Source organism: Mastigoproctus giganteus, chromosome 10 (assembly GCF_048544385.1).
Source record: "Mastigoproctus giganteus isolate SK-2022 chromosome 10, ASM4854438v1, whole genome shotgun sequence".
In the NCBI taxonomy this organism is placed as follows: Eukaryota; Metazoa; Arthropoda; class Arachnida; order Uropygi; family Thelyphonidae; genus Mastigoproctus; species Mastigoproctus giganteus.
Genome location: NC_143584.1, coordinates 204551115 through 204568910, shown reverse-complemented (window position 1 = coordinate 204568910; position 17796 = coordinate 204551115). Strand labels below are relative to the sequence as shown.

General features: G+C 38.4%; 1 protein-coding gene across 3 annotated transcripts in view; it reads left to right on the top strand.

Moving 5' to 3' along the window:
• The window catches only part of LOC150079799 (teneurin-a-like), a 351321-nt gene that overhangs the window by 222358 nt on the left and 111167 nt on the right, over positions 1-17796 (top strand). For 2 of the 3 annotated variants that reach the window (XM_090383375.1, XM_090383373.1), the window contains one exon: positions 4104-4130. The exons of the other annotated variant lie outside the window; for it this stretch is intronic. In XM_090383375.1, coding sequence (XP_090239501.1) covers positions 4104-4130 — 27 coding nt within the window. The remainder of the gene's footprint in view (positions 1-4103; positions 4131-17796) is intronic. 3 annotated transcript variants of the gene reach the window in all.

The window sequence follows — 17796 nt, the reverse complement described above, 5'->3', positions numbered from 1 at the left end:
ATTTTCTGTTTGCTGGACGAAAAACCCGACTTTATGAAGGAAAAACCATGGTACCCTCGCCTGAGACCAACTAACTCAGCTACTTTGTGTAAAGGCCTATAAAATTCGAACTCAGGATTTGAACTCAGATCTTTTTCACCTGGTGTGGAGAGGATGGTGATCCTACCAACTGTCCTACCACGAAGACAACGTGACCGAGAACACCAACGGCTATTTCATATTCTTATGAGCGCGAATATCTGAATGCTGGATTGTCTACTAATTTGGTAAGCCAGTGTATACATCAGTACTCCTCTACAAGGCATATCTTCCTACTCTATTCCATCTCAACTATGCTTCCCACATACACCAACTGCTAGTCTAATCACGTGATATTTCTAAATCAAATTCTCTCACTGCTCGTTCCTCACATCCCTTACTTACCACACTGCAAACAGAGCTTTTTTCTTCTTTCTTTTCTTGTCATCCTGCTTCTGTTAACGTTCATTTGAATCACCACACATACATTATTACTAAGTTTCTTATTCGTATCTTCAGATTTTCCATACCATTTCTTTAGATGCTGTCAGTTATGTTTTTCAATTTTCTTATACTCCAAGATTTGGTGAATTCCCTTGAAAAAACATTCATTTCCTTTATCGTCTATGAAAAGTGATATTTTAAGGGTTCCTTTTGAATGTTTTGGTAGCATGTCTTTTTCAATTATCCTTCTTGGCTTTTCTTTGCTTCTACAGTTATTTTTTTTTCTTTCTCTCCACCGAAATATTGCAGACTTTATCGATGAAGTGAAGAAATTGTGTTTATTTTATGCGATGTTTTGGCATTTCAAATATTAGATCTTACCATGGTTTTCTCTTTTTTAAAGGTGGATTTTTCATTAATTCCAATGGCAAGACGCTTTTCGCAATTTTAAAACATCCTTCGATCTTGTTGGCTTCTTCAGTTCTTCCAAGCAAAGTCAAGTTTAATAAACCCTTCATTCATTAGCGACATCTCACTACCAATTTTCTCAGAGTTACATAAATTGAAAAAAGGTTTTAGAGAGCTTGTTTTCAATTTTTGGAGAGCTCCAATAAATATATCGTGTTCCACTTCATATTCGAAATTTCTCTTTCTTTCAATCAGAAATTTGTGAACGGTAACTTAACACCAAATATTCTTTTAAAATGTTCATCCCTTTCAGTTAAGTACTTCATTTTTAACAATATTTCCTAAAATTCTGCCCTTTATGATTTTAATCTTCTATTTCTGAAATTTCTTAACGTAAAAAACGCTATCTAACGACAGTGTCAGGACATTTTTCTCGCCAGGTGGAAGCACTAACCGAAAGCGTCTGCTAAGCTGCGTTCCGGTATATTATGAAAGTGTAGTGTCGATTGGTAATGTTTTATAGCCGCAATGCAGTGTGTATTAATGGAGAAAGGCAAACTGCAGCCATTATCAATCCACTGCAGGATGAAAGTTTCCTCCTCAACGATTCATGTTGAGGGAAATGGACCATAATCTGCCACTCTGGTCCAGTGCGGGTTGGCAGATCTATCGTATTTAGCAGTCAGGGGCTTGAACCCCGGTCTACTGCACTCCCACTCCTGACCACTCGGCTACACAGGCCACTGTATTAGTGGTAATTTCAAATTTGTGGATTTGGTGAGTTGCTTGATTTGGACTTGAGTCGAGGCAACTAAAATTATGAGGCTACTGTACATGAAAGTCGATTCTATGTGAATTATACTGACTTCTGTTTGGCCATGAATTCTTTTGTCGGTGTGCCTGTTTTCTGGATGAAAAACCCAAGTTTCTGGAAGAAAAGAAAAAAGAAAAAAGCACTGCAACCGTCGTTGAGGCCAACTAATTCGGTTGTACCATGAAAAAAATCCACGAACTTTACAAAACTGAAGGACTCTTCCCTAGACATTTTGAGAAAGTTGAAGAAAGTTTGTAGGATGAATCAATACTGAGATGGCTACTTTTCAATGTCCCCAGGGGCTTACAGAATGACCATGGCCGATTATACGTAGTTGGCACGCCCACCCTTGGGATGCCCGTAAACTACCACAATGAAAGAAAAGTTAGAAAACCTAAAAGCTGGTTTTCTCTGTTCTGACTGATATCTGATAGTCCGAATAATATCGAGTTGAACTTCAGCAGTTGATTCTTATCGGAAATTTCAGCACAAAGAAAGAGTATATACCAAGATAGTATTAGTATGATTAGTGGTAAAACGATGCAAGAAAGCGAGCATCAGCCAAAAAAAGAAATAAACTACCCACCTCACCCGTCTGTTCCCTCCAAGAATTTGTCTAGTTCTTCCTTGAATTTATTCCACTTCCACTTCCACAACAAATGGAACAACCCGCTGGCTGAAGACAAACTTCCGCACATCTATACAGCACCCACCCTTTTTCAATTTGAATTTATACCAGCTCGTGTGTGTGTCGTCTGAGAAAGAAAAAGAAGGTCATCAACATTGAGCTTACTCAATCCACTCAAGCCCTTAAACACCTCAAACAGATCGCTTCACATGTGCCTAGTTTCCAGACGCTGCAATTTGTAGAACTGAAGATTATCTTGGTAAAACCACCATTGCATTCCCTTTACCAATCTCGTTGCCCTTATCTGCATCCGTTCCAGCAGCTCTACATCCTTCCTAAAATGAGACCTCCAGATCTATATACAGTACTCAAGACGCGGCCTAACCATGGGATAATCACAAGAGATAATTACCTCCTTATCCTTTCTGTTAGCAAGTTCCTGTATATCATTGACAAAACTCCATGAAGCTGGTCCCAAACCTGAGGAAACAAGAAAACCAAAAGTCTCTTCTAATCTATCAGAATAAATTTGTTTCCAAAATGAAACTTCTATGTTAATTTTTCCAAGCAATCCAAGGAGCCATGACCAAATATTTAAACAGTCTTTCAAAGAAACCACTTCCAAGCCTTCTTCTAGTATAAGGAGGATGACTTTGAAGGCGACCCCCAAAAATAATTTAAAATTAAAATAAAATTATATACTGCTGTAATCCTCAACATTACTGTCAGACCTCATCTACGAAAGATTTACTTATGTCAGAGTTGCAATCCCTATCATTTTTGATTTTCCAATCCTTCTCCAATACGGCTTTATCATTTTCAAATTGGTGAATATCTTCAGTCAAAAATCTTGCCACCTACTCCTCTAATTAGCCATGATACACTAAATCAATTTACACAAAATGGAACTGCACAAACCCATTGATAGGAATTCAATTTTCATCAGGACAACTTAGAACCAGTCTATTTTGTGTTACATTTAAAGAGTTTGCACGTGCAATGGAATCAATTAAAATCATATATTCTCCATTAGTTTAATTTACGTCTTCGGATTGAGTTATACAAAACCTATTTAGGATGAATTCATTATATAAATCAAATGTATCTGAAGCTCATTTGGGTTTCATTGGGGGAGTCCAATAGAAGAAAGAATGTTTTCCGTTTGGAAACAATTATATTATCTAGTTTTTCCAGTTGTTCCTTGGTTTCGGAGCCCAAGCAAGATTTTACTAGGTATGGATCTATAATTGAGTACGTTTCTAACCTTATTGAGTCTGTAGTTGGTGTTAGGAACATCATAATTTGTACTTCTTTTAGGAGAATCGACAGTTTATTTTGTCTTGGTGAGAAATTCTTAGAGATTATTTGAGGATGTCAATTATATGTGGCTGGAAACATTGTCTAAAAGCATTACGATTTTCAATTAGTGTCTCAAAGTCGGGAGTGTTTCAATGGTACAGGATTTTCAATTGGTGTTTCGATGTCTGGGATGTTTAAATTGGTGTTTCGATGTCTGGAGTGTTTCAATTGGTGTTCCAATGTTGGGAACATCCGGTCTTAATTTACGTAAATCGAATGTTGACTCCCAAAGAAGGTCTGAAAGATTCAACTGCAGCCTCCACTCTTCGACTGGCTTTCATGGAAGACGCAGACCTAATATATGTATGTATGTATATATGTGGGTGTGTGTGCAGGTGTGTATGTGTGTGTGTGCAGTATTTCTCTGCTCCTCTCATAGAGCTGATCGTATATTTCGTGTCCCTGCTTTGCTTTGTCCGCGTGGCCTCACAGCCAGTTCTGGAGTGCCTTCGTGAAGAGGTGAGTACTGGGCCGCCTTACTTCGTTCATCGTGCCTGTGTGCTGCCTGATCCCTATCCTCACCCCTCACAGCTGCTGTCACAAGGTCTGGCCTTCCGCTGCCCACCTGTGTTACTCCCGCTGGTAGTCCTGTGTACGGTCGGTAGATATTTGTTGTTCTGTGATAAGCTCCGTGTGATATCACCTTTTGTGTTTATTGGATGCCTTGGCCTATGTCTCTGTTCACTGGCTCCATCAGCAGGAGCCGTGCCTGTTGTGTCTTGTAACTCTACGCATTGCAGCATTGTGTGGACAGTGTTTGTCCAGAACTAACAGCAATTGTTTTGTGTGTCTATGTTCTATGTTTTGTGTTTAGTTTGCCAGCTATAAACATATTAGTGAATGTGTAAAAATAACCATGTGGCTTGCATGCTCGCACAATCTAGACTAGAGAAAGGAATGTAAAAAAAAAAATAAAGATATTAATAATCCTCAAGAACCCTGGTACGTACCCTAGTTGGACGCCTAAACAGGGATCCTAATAATCAATAAATATTTTTCAGCTTTCGGCCATGCGGCGAAACATCACCTCTAATACTTCAAGCGTTTCAGTCTTTGCATGCCATTAGCCTGTATTTTAACTTATTAAAAGCTAAGGCCAGACCGACTGGAAGTTGTGAAGCACGAGATTGACAGGACATTGACCCCAAAAAGCTATCTTTTGAAAAAAATATATATATTTGTTGGTAAGAAGAGATGGGTTAATCCATTTCAATTTCAAATACATTTCATTTGGTTTTTCTTCAGCAATGAATCCATCTGATGTCTCGTGCTACACAAACCTGAATCCCTTCTGCCTCCACTAGCTAGCTACCTTTTTTTGCCTTAAGTTACTCGTAGCCTAAACCTTTAGATACCGTAGTATGCGATACACCTAATATATCAACTTTTGTCGAGGAATGCGCCATCTACTAGATGGCAGAGAAAGATTAATGCATGATGTATATCTGTGGTTGGTGCTCCTCCTGTGTATCGAGAGCCTCCACAGAAGATAATAAAATTTAAAAAAAAATGAAAAATAAGAAGCATGCCCCTGAGAACAGTCACCCCTGCTCTGCACGTGCTTCTTTTGTCTAAGTGACAGTTCAGTTCTCTCAATATCTAAATATACCCTTATATAGCCTAACTTTTTTTTATAATATAATGTTTTTATTTCTTCAATCATTTAACTAATCTTTTTAACTAATTATAATTATTAAAATTGCCCCAAAAATAAATAAATTTATTTAATATTAATTGTTCTATAAACCTGTGTTATTTTAATATGTGCTTTTGTTTTGTTTAAATCGTTAAGTACTGCTGTAATGTCAAAACAATTGGAAAACAAAAACAAAAACAAAAACGAAAAACAATTGGAAAATAACCGCCATTTTGTTTTTCTTTCGTGCCATCCTAAACTCTTAAAAACAAATCTCAGATACACTCTGAACCTGAATTCCTTCAAACTATTTTTGAAAAATTAATTATGAATACCAATCTGTACATACAGCTGATTGTTTATTTATTTATTTATTAAATCAGATATTTAGCTAAATATTTGAATAATAATAATTATTTACTTTTAGGGTCTCTGCTACTATGGTAGCGTAATATTAAGTAGTAGTTTACGAATTGCATCTTAATAAAATGGTAATAATAATACTTATTTTTAGAGTTTTAAAGAAAATAAAACTTATAATTTAGAAAATTATAAATTATTAATTATTTTAATATAAGGACATTCACTATAAATGAAGTTAAACCTCATCGCAATCAATAACCACACTATTTGTGTGATTATAGCAATAAAAAAATTTTAAGTACAGTATGTACCAAAATAAAGTATCCAGAAATATGTGTACTCCTATCGGCAACAATCTGCATTATACCAAGAGTTATATGACACTTTTACTTTTGGTAGAATGTATATAAAAGTAATCCAACTGGTAGAACTTGCGAAGAACTAATCATCACCTTGAGTTTTATCTGGTGGTCCAAATTTGGAACATGCAGCTTTCTATTAGAAGTCTTTCTTTCTTTTTTTTTAAAGTTGGAGTATTGATTGCTAACAAATGCATTAAAGTAATTTGGGGAATTTATCAAAAAGGTTCATAAATCGGCGCCATTGACAGGTATCATTTCTGGTTGTAGTTGGTAAATGGAATTGCTGGATGATTTCGGCAGGAGTAAACTGGGAAAACACTTCTCTGATTCAACAGCTAAAAGAGGATTGGATTTCTACCATTACAGAACAACTACGAACAGCCAACATCAATAACTGGCTCTTCATCTCACAGTTGATTGAATGCCACGAAAAGACATTTCTCTCTACTGATGGATTACCAATTCCAAATGCCAGGTACAAAACGAACCCATCAATCAATATTAGCATCCCATGAAATGCAAATTCCGCGCGCAGTTTGGCAGTCTCTATCAGTTGGGCAGTTTTCTAGTTTTGTACAGATACAATTCAGGTTGTATCTAATGCTGATTTATCGAAAGTTATTGGGAAGATTTACAAGGATTTAGTCTTAGGCCCGTATCAGGGGTGGCAGTTAGTATCAATAGGATCTTTTCATCTATTGGGGGACGGCATTTTTTTATTTGGACACGGGTACTTAAAGTCTTGACGGACCCTGATAAAGTGACAATAAAACTGGATGGGGAGTTGATCGTGTACTGATTGGAATGGACGAAATATTTAGGTTGGGCCCTTGTATTCCATTAAAGCATTCTTCTGCTAAGATTTAATATTAAACTGGAGGACTTTCGTCCAGTAATAAACAATTGGATTTTTTAAAATTAAGTTTAATACTCAAATCAGAAAAATCTACTTTTATTAATGGGCAATGATCACTGATATCAAAAAGGTCGTATCAGAATTGCCAGAATTGGCCGAATGGCACCACTCTCTCTCTCTCTCTCTCTCTCTCTCTCTCTCTCTCTCTCTCTCTCTCTCTCTCTCTCTGCATCAGTTACAGGGGTCATAACTCATGAGCGTTCTGCCTGACGCAAGTAAAAATCTTAGCGGACGATTGAACTCAAGAATGCGTTTGAGAAATTTATTACCAACTGAAGTGCTGGACGTTATGGAATACGTCTTATATATATTGGAGTAACGGAAGTAGTTCTGGTTCAAAAGTCATCGTGCCCTTGTGGAGGATTTATAATGGAAGTAGAAAGTTACTGGGAAGCAGTGACTCAAATAGTCATATTTAAATAACAAATGTCATTCGTGATTTATTTCTTTGGGCATACAAATTGAGGTTGGACTTTCAATCAAGAATGGAAATTCCACGAAACAGTTGTTTTTGGCAATGAATCCCTATGGGCTCCTAAATATTGGTAATTGTATACAGCGGACTTTAACATAAGTGATCGATTTTCTGGACGAAAAACATGAGTTTCTGAGAGAAAAAAACCATACTGTCCACGCCTGAGACAGATTAACTCAAGAACAGTGTAATAAAAACCTATAAAAATTCCTCATTTCCGGGATTCCAACCCGGGGTTTTTTCAACTAGTGTGCATAGGACAGGGATTATATGCTCTGTGCTACTCGCTAGAGCGTGGTACAAATATAAAGTGTCTGTAACTTGTGTTTACAGGATTTGCATGTTTTTCGGGATGAAAACCCCTTGGACCGCTGGAGAAGGAACTATTAAATCCTTGATTGCATTAATGCAGCCAAGCCACCATTTTCTACACTGCTTAAGGAAGACCTCAGTGGACTGAGCAGCGCATGCGTTCAATTTTGCTAACAGATCTTGAGGAAATAACGTGGCACAGGGGGTTTCTTATTTTAGTATTTGGCAAAAAAAAGTACCAACTTGAGTTCATTTTCACCAACCCAGCCTAATAAAAACTATTAGATAAGTTTCTCGATTACTATGCCAGGGTATAAAGTAACAGCCAAGTAGTTTATCGTTTACCTCGGATAATCCAGGAGAAATCACTTTCTCAGGTGACAGGCGAGAGTTCAAGAATGAAGACCAGCTGTCACTTTGCCAAGTTTCTCAAGCTTGACACTCTGAGACACTTCGAATGCGCGAGACAAGTAAGCATGAAGGAACTTTGCTGTAACGGAAAAGAATAGGGTGTGAGTGAAATCAATGAGCGATCTCTGGCAACATTTAATGACACCTGACTTCTTTCTGGTTGACAAGGCTTCACCCACTGCAATCATGGTGTGGCAATTGTGGCAATTATTCTCTACCTACAAAGGAATATAAACAAATGTTATGTTTCAAATTACTACTGTGCAGGACTTACCTTTGTGGTGCGGGATTTCATTTCATGCACTCTGTGATTTAACAAATTGGTTGTGGTTCAACTTGACCCTATATTTAACCAGTCCTGGCTGCCCAATACAGTATGAATACACTTTGTGGCTACCGAAAAGCGAGTTCTTGTTGTAGTAGGGTTTTAGGAGCATCGGCGTGTTATTGTTTGTAAACTGCGTGTGTTCTGAGGTCGATTTTCTGTTTGCTGGATGAAAAACCAGAGTTTCCGGGAAGAAAACCATGCTACCCTTGACTGAGAGCGATTAACTGAGCCACTTTGTGAAAAAGGCTCATAAAAATTGCTCATGTCAACGACGGGACTCGAACTCATGTCTTTTTCACCAGGTATGGGGAGGATGGCGATTCTACCAACTGTACTACCCACGAGGGACTTCCCAAACTTAATGTCCCCTATATTTGTAGTGACCAAAGAAATTATTCAGAATGCGACATTATTAGCACTTCCAAAAGCATTGCAGTGTATATAACGTCAAGAAGACTTTTTCGAAGAAGCCCTATCCGAATAGGCCGTAAGCTTCATCATTTTCAAAATATTAGCTCAGTTAACCAAAGTTTGGTTCACACCTCTTATGAAACCAACCCAATGAACGAGTTATGGCTTGAAAGGGCCATAACATCGATGTGACTTGATAATACCTCCAAAGGTATAGCTAGCCATGCTGTGGAGTGACGAATTCCGCTATATAGTGGTCAGATCTGGTGGTCGAGTTTGGGATTAGAAGAATTCCCAAAAGACACTAGTCATGGTGCAGGGTTGCTTCTCGTTTTTCAAACTGGAATCACTGATTTGATTCATCAATAGAGCACTATTGATGAATCAATGAACGTGGACAGCATTGGTCCTTACAGTTTATCCTACAGATTTCTAATGAAAAATAATCCTTCTTGGTCCAGGTTCCAGTGAAAGGAAAAAACTTCCTGTGATGCTATTGGAGAAACATCTGAGAAAATCTTCGAAATTCTTTTCGCAACAAATTGCAACGCCAAAACATTTCTGTAAATTTTCAAATAAAAGCATTTGTAGCATCAGCAAAGTTATTGGGGCCATCGACAATAAAACGGAAGCATGATTTCGAAAGTGCCTGCGCATTCTAGAAACGTGAGAGAAGCGCCTGTTTGAAAACAGTTTACGTGTTTCCAGACAGTTTTCCAACTGTTCGTTTTGATGATTTGCTGGTTAGAACGTGCCATCTTGTGTTTCTTACATCAATAATTTCATATTCTTTCATTTCTTGCACATGCAGTGGGAAATAATGTGTGAAAGGCGTTGGCAAAAACTTTAAACTCTCCTTAAGATGAATTGAACAGCACCCTATGGAAAATAGTTTAAATTTTGCAGTTTGGAAACGGTTCAAAATGATGGAAGTTAGAGGCAGGAACTACACTGCTGGACAAAATTAACAGAACAGTAGGAAAACATGGTGTAACTCGTGCAGTTTGCAATAAAGCGGGACAGAACTTGGTATGGTGGTGGTGGTGTACCATAGAATAACGATGAAATAAGGAGACAGCGAGAAACTTCGGACATGTATAAGGGACATCTATAGGGGTTGTATAAGAATTACCAAAAAGGTCACATTACAGGAGTTGATACAAGATGCTCCAAAATATGGTCACTAACGTCAGTATTGAGTATGATCCCATTCAACAGCTAAACGGGTCTGTAAGCGGTGGACCATGGTCGATATATGCGTGTCCAGAAGATTCTGTGACAATAAATTTCATTCTTCTACCAGCTGAGACCTTAGCTTACCAAGTGACCCAGATGGTAGGATGTCGACTTGCAATGCGATTCCCAAGGGCATTCTGGACATATTCGTTCGGATTTAAGTCTGGTTACCATGCTGGCCGTCTTTGGATATCTTCAGTTTCAAGATATTCCTCCACCACTTGAGCTCTATGTGCAGTGGCTTTGTCGTACATTAAAAGAAAATTAGGCGAACCCCTCTCCTGAAAAGTCGCACATAAGGTTCGAGGATTTGTTCTCGGTACCTATGTTCTTTCTCTGATGTTGGAGGAATGGTACCACATTCTTCGATGTCTCCAGCCCTCGTGGGTAGCACAACTGATAGGATCACCGTCCTCCCCACACCGGGTGGAAAATACCTGAGTTCGGGTCCCGTCGATGACGTGAGGAATTTTTATGGGTCTTTTTCAAAATGTAACCGAGTTAGTCGGTCTCAGGCGAGACTAGCATGGTTTATCTCCCGGAAACTCGGGTTTTTCGTTTAGTCGAACACATTCATGAAAAACGTTGCGGTTCTGTTAATTTTGTCGAGCAGTGCATATAGATGTTAATTGCATTTTAATATTATACTTTCAGCGAAGATTTTATAAGATGGCAGAATAAAAAGTAAAGTTTCTTAGTAACAAATTCCCATTAAGTTCTCCATGTATCTAATAGTTTCTGATTGTTGTTATTGGGTTTTTAGAAGCATTGGCAACTAAGGCCATGTTGCTCCGTGTATACTATCTACAAATTGCGTGTGTCCTGAGCCGATTTTCTGTTTGCTGGATGAAAAGCCCGAGTTTCCGGGAGGTAAAACCATGCTATCCTTACCTGACACCGACTAACTCAGCCACGTTGTGAAAAAGACCCATAAAAATTCCTTCCGTCATTGATGGAATTCGAACTCAGGTTTTTTTATACCCAGTGTGGGGAGGACAGCGATTCTACCAACTGTGCTACCCACTCTCTCCATTTTAAATCGACTATAGCTCCTACTGAAAAAAAACTAAGAACTCTTCCAGTCTCTAGTAACTAGGCCAGAGTTGAAAACATCGATAAGAATTTAAAAATTGTGTTAACCAACTCATTTGGACCCTTAGATTAGCTTATATTGGACATCGCGCTGGTGGAAAGTACCTAATAATGATAATCTATATATTGATCCTTGCTGATCTCTCTTCTGTACGCCTTGCCAGTCAGCTTCGACATTTATCAGATTTCAATGAATCAAAGCTCCGAAACGGCAGATGTGCAGCGTGAATTGATAAGACTTTTTCTGCATTCCATTTCTTTAAAGTCCTATCCGAGTGAAAATTCCGACTTCATCCACAGTCATCTCAAAGGTTTTTCGCTAGTCTAATATGGTATGCGTTGGGTAAATGCAGAAAAAAGCGTGCAATTTACAGATACAATACACCGACGCCTCATGGACTTAGTGGCCTTGATGAAAACAACAGAATAATTTATTAAAAAACAGCCCAACCCAGGCCATATTGAGTTATGTATAACTGGATACGGGTTACTGGATTTGAAGGAAATCATCAGAAAGTACCAGTTTTATTCAAGGCGTGTTACGTTTCAGTAAGGGCTCGCAATAACAGGGGCTTCTATTCTGCTGAATGGCTTCTTGATCAGTAAGGATTAACCTTTCAACTAATCCTTCCTGATCTTGTATCTGTCTTTACAATGTCTTCGCGAGGAGCACAATGGTTATAATCACAGTTCTCTCCACATCGGATGGAAAAAGTTGAGGTTTAATGGGCTGAGTGGCTGAGTTAGTCAGTCTAGGGCGTGAGCAACAAAGTTTTTCTTCCAGCAAAACGGACAAACTGACCAGATAAAACATGCAAATTATGGACTAATACACACAGGTTGAAGAGGTAATTCTAGTGTGGCACTTATTTAAAATATTGCAAATACGTTTCTAAAAATTAAAATATATTTTTTTTTTAGTTCACTGCATCTCGATCGACCAGTCGATCATGATCGTCCATTTGCCAGTCTCTGATCTACAGACATTTAAAATTCTACTTTCACTATTTGGCACACATTCAACAGGAGGAAAGATGACAGCGATGAAAACATTCAATGATCAACAGATGGAACAAATCCAGACAGCTTTATCCACAGACTCTAATGAGCAGACCATGACCTGTTTGGACAGTCTCCAAACAGTTCACGATCTCCAGTGCGTTCAACTATTTACATCTCGTACTACTTTCTTTCAGCAACAAAACATTTAGGCTACTTCGAAGCACAGGATTGTATTCAATTAGTTTGCCTCCCCTTTTCTTAAATTTTCATTAAATCTTGTAAATAGTTTTTCAAGTTGATCAGACGAGTCTCACATATCAGCATTTCATATGTTCCAGCAACCCCATTTCATTACAAAACTTATTAAAATGCTTCTCCCCAAACTGTCCATCACGCTAATAGCCAAAGAGCAATTGACTTAATCTTTTCATGGCTGAAAGTCTGTCATCCGTCCAACTCTTCTCTATCGAGTCATTTCGTCTGTCAAAGTGACAGAAGAGCGTGGTAAATGGAATGGGTTCTACATGAATGCATTAAGTCAGGGTGGTAATAAATTTACTTAGATTACGTTGTATTAGTTTCTGTATTTTCATTTGTTCTTTAGCGAAAGAAGATGCGGATTTTCTTTCGAAAGAAAATAAAAAATATCTTTTGAACTAAAAAGGAAAAATGGTTAGGCATAACATTATCTGGTAGGATGTGTCATGGCATATAAAAGCTAGATGCCATAGGAAACTATAAATTTCAAAATATCTTCGTGGAACCAAATCAAGGGAGTTAACAAATCGGGTTTCAGAGGTTGTGACCAAAACCATCTACACTGCCCTACCATTAATAACCGGACACCTGCCTTCAGACAAAAAGGAGCTTACCTTTTGCTTTTCGGCCTTCAATCTTCGCGGAATACTCTCAACCAGCTCTTTATAAATGTCAAGTGATATGTTCCTCCACTCGGCCTTTAACGCAGCCACCAATTCGGTCTTGTTCTTTGGACGATCTCGACTTGCACGAAACCGACGATTCAATACATCCCAAAGATGCTCGATAGAGTTCAGATCAGAACTCTGGGCTGGCCAATGCAACTTTTCCACACCCATGTCCTCAAACCACTCTGTTACGACCCGAGCAGTATGGCATGGTGCGTTGTCTTGCTAATACAGGTATTGGCCTTCCCCAAAGTATTGCCATAATGTTGGAAGTGCATAATTGTCCAGGATATCCTCGTATTACACAGCATTCATGGTTTTGTCGATAACGACTAATGGGCCCAAGAACCATGAAAGGAGCTCCATACCATGACACTGCCACCACCAAACTTCATTGTTGAGAGAAACTGTTTCCCTGGCATTCGCTCATCCAGGAACGACCATCAGACTGGAAGAGTGTGAACTTCGACTGGTCTGTCCAAAGGACTGTTTTCCACTGCTCCACCGTACAGGAGTTGCGCTCCTTACATCATGTTAATCGTCGTCTAGCATTTATTGTGGTGATCAATTCTGTTGAACTGTTGAGGTAATTCTGTTGAACGTGTCATCTGGCATGCCAAATTTTGCAATAGTCTGTTCGAAGTCCCGTTTGCATATTTATAGCAGGTTCTATTGCATGCATAGGACCTGTTTTCCCATCCATGGAGGGGTGTCCGGATATTAATGGTAGGGCAGTGTATTTGATCCTGATATTCTCACCCAATTACACTGATGCAATTAGGGAAGACACTATTCGCTCAATGGAGACATTAGAAAAGTTTGGACTCATAATCGTCTGTCTATGAATGTTTGGATCCGTTTGAAAATAAGTCTTCCAACCAATAAGAGATTCTCATTGCTCGTAACCAGTAATTGTCTTTTGTTAGCAGCACCATCCAAGTAGATATCTGAAGGAATAGTAGGGTTGTCTAGTCAATGTCCACTTAAAAAATTCAAGTCTTCTGTCAATGTTACCTCGTTACCGTTGCAGTGCAATGCATAATTGGTAAATTAAGATATTTGTTACGTTTAGCAGTCTGTATAATTCCTACCTCTGGACTTTACAAATCAAGGACCAGAAAAAAAAATAAGCAAAGAGCATTCGCGTTTCCTCTGCTGGTTTGTCGGCAACGCTTGCACTGTCCTAAAAACATTGTAGTAAATTCCCAAAGAGCGACCAGCTGGCTTTGGGAAAGAGTAACATAGTTTTTCATCCTGCAAAGGAGCAGTCTTAGTCGCTGATGCTCCTAAAACCCTTCTACAACAATCTAGAGAAAGGAAAGAGCACGCATTGCGAAATAGACAAAACCATAAGCTCTGATGATGCGTTTATGTAATTATTCTTGAAACTTTATTAGCAATAAATTTTTTTAGTATCGAGTACTGTCATCAATTTACCAAGTTCTAATGACTATGAGATACCTTGGAACCCTTTTATTAGGGAAACAATAATTTGAAATTGAGTTTATAACTCAAACTTAACATTGGGCAGCTAAAAGAATTTAGATCGAAATAGGAAAGCAGTAGTAATGCTTGCAGTTAATAATGGCAGTCAGCTTTAATTTGGTGAATCTGAAATTGTGGTCTAATCCTTTCTTGGAGACAGGAATTGAGTATTTTTGCGATTTAATCCAACAAATCAGGAAGTTTTAGAGAGAGGAGACTACAATCTGCATACTTTATCGACGAATAAGTATTGATATACTCCCAAAGATTTCAAAGTTGACAGTAAAATCCAAATTTGTAGCCTCTTCTGGACTATAAACTGTCTGACATAAAAATAAATTTAACAGGAGAAGCGCTATCGAATTCAACTGTTCCAAGAGGGAGTACCGAAAATGTCACGTATGCATATCTAGAAGGATTAATTTTAATATCTGTCAAGTCATATCCTACCAAATGCTTTACCATTTTGAATACAAAATGTAAGAAGAATCGTTCTGCGTGTGATTTGGTTGATTTTTAAGCCCCATAAAGAAATCTTTAAGCAATAGGATGTCTCTTCCCTGCAAATAAAAGTGGCTATTTACCACAAAGAATAAAACTATGGCTTTTACTTATTTTCATAATCTGTTAGAAGCAGGGCAGCAGAAATGAATCGAGAAAATGCTGAATGTGCAATGCCTTGGCAAAATAAAATACAAACTCGAAAGCGTGGTTGTTAGCTGGTCTTCAGAAGTCCCTGTTAGGCATTCTGAATGTTTCAACCTCAAAACATTCAAGTCGACCTTTGGACACACTTCTAAACATACAACGCAAGCCAACATCCATTGACGCTTCTGTGGCTCTATTTGGTTTCGTAGTAATAATAATAATAAGGGTCCCGAAGTGACAGATGACACGTCATCGATGCCACCTGTACCCAGAAACAATTCAGCATATCACTGCAGGATGCAACAACCCAGGAAGGAAAAACGTTGTTACCCTCGCCTGAGAGCGACTAACTCAGCCAGTCGTGAATCATAAAAATTAATCGCGTCATTGACGAGATTCGAACTTAGGTCTGTTCCACCTGATGTGGGGAGGACGGTGATTATACGAACTGTGCTGCTCACGAGGGCCCCTCGCCAAGACAATACATCAGAAGCTAGTTCAAAATTAACCAGTTGATCAAAGAAAGTGTATCGTATTACAAGTACGAACCTCAGGCAGTGCTAGAGACCGCTGTTCACAAACTATATTGGGACCATACCATAATAACGGACAAGACAATCCAGCACAACAAACCAGACAAGAAGGAAATAGCTACCTACATAAATCATAGAGGTGCTCAACACCAGCAACCTCCAGAAAACCTACGAGGAAAACGTCAAGAAGTAGACAGACCTAAGACAGGAAGTGAAAGAAATGTGACATATAGAACAGGTAATGACCACCCGATCATCGTGTCAACCACCGTGCTAAAGAGCCTCCATAAGAACCTAGCAGCAAAAGATCGCCCAGAGAACGCCTACATGGAACTCCAAAAAAAGTCGCGATTCTGAACACCTGTAGGACAGTAAAAGAGTTCTTCGATCAACAGTAATAATAGCAATCGGACACAACCAACAACTCCATGCACTTGGTACCAGTACCCAACACGGGAAGAAAAAAGTTCCCATAAAGGAGAAAAGTTTTTTTTATTCGATTCTTCATTGTCTGTTCACAACCTCATTAACAAAAGAATCCATCTGGGTTATGTCAGGTAATCATGGTGGTCAATCACTGGCTCCATCACGACAATTTGAGAAAACAGCAGCGCCCCTCAGTTACACCATAATCCATTGTGATGGAGCTTCCTATTTAATAGAAGAAAAAAAACAACAACAATGTTTGGCTGGAATCTCTTCAGTTGTGGAAGGAACACCAAATTCTCCTAAACATCAAAATAGAATCTCCCATTTGTTACCTTGGCGATGAAAAATTGGAAGCAAGGCACAAACACAGCTGAATGTCTTAGAGTTTTTTTAAAAGATTCTGTAATAACTATCAAAAATTAAAAAAAAAAAGTCAGTAGTCTCGTTCTTACCCTTTTTTGTTGGTTGTATAACATTCTACTATCTTCCGATTGTCCAGAAAAGAAAAGAAGAATCTAAAATTTATCCGAAAGAATGTAATAACCAGGTCCTAACATCGAGGAAAGATTGCATTAGATGTAGAGGAAAAAAAAACCAGATGATTCTATAACGCACATTCCCACTATTAATAGCCGAATTAATTACCACACCATTCCGAAAACATCACCATCTAGAAGATATCTTCGCGATATGAACAAAAAAGAAAGAAAGAAAGAAAAAAGAACATCGCATTCTCAGCAATATCATTAAAGCAGAAATTATTCTACGAAATTTATCACCTGAGGAGGAGGCCACAGATGAAACAAACTTGAGGGAAATTGCCTCCAAGAATGTTTTTAAATTACTCCTTCGGATAGTGATGGTGGTAAAGCGTTGTTGTGCTGATTTGACACCTTCTTTTTTTCGCTCTATTCATACTTTGTCACAGAATTCTCGGAACTGAGTGGCAAATCGAAAGTAACCAGGCTCAAATATCCAGCTAAATAAACTGCAATGTGATAGTTATCCATTTTACACTCCTGGAAAATATCAAAGAAAAGCGGGAGCTTTATAAGAATCATGTCTTTTCTCTTTTCTCCATTTCATTACTTCCATGTTTCCTTCAAGAGAATCAAGGGTGTAATTGTTAAACATCCCCCAAACTGGAATAAATTTCAGCCAATGACTGCATCGTGTAAATCTCGAAAGATTCAAATATTTTGCATTTCTTTTTCAGAGATGATGGAAAGATGCAAATATTTTTGTCCACGATGACAGCCCATCATAAATCGTTTTTGCATTCCGATTTCCCATATTTTATCTTTGACTGCAGTAAACGAACTAGAGAGGGCGTGTTGGTCATAATTAAAGTTCCAGTTCTATGAGGCGTCTTTCGCAAAATGATCACATGTGAAATCCCATGTTCAAAGGATGCAGAAGAGAAAAAAAATGTTTAGAAACTCATCATCAGAGGAAGAAAGAAAGGCCACTGCTTAAATTCAGGATAATACTGTTCAACGCACCAATTTGCTTAATTCTGTCCCTTCTGATGGCCCCTCCACACACACCGGGTGGAAAAGA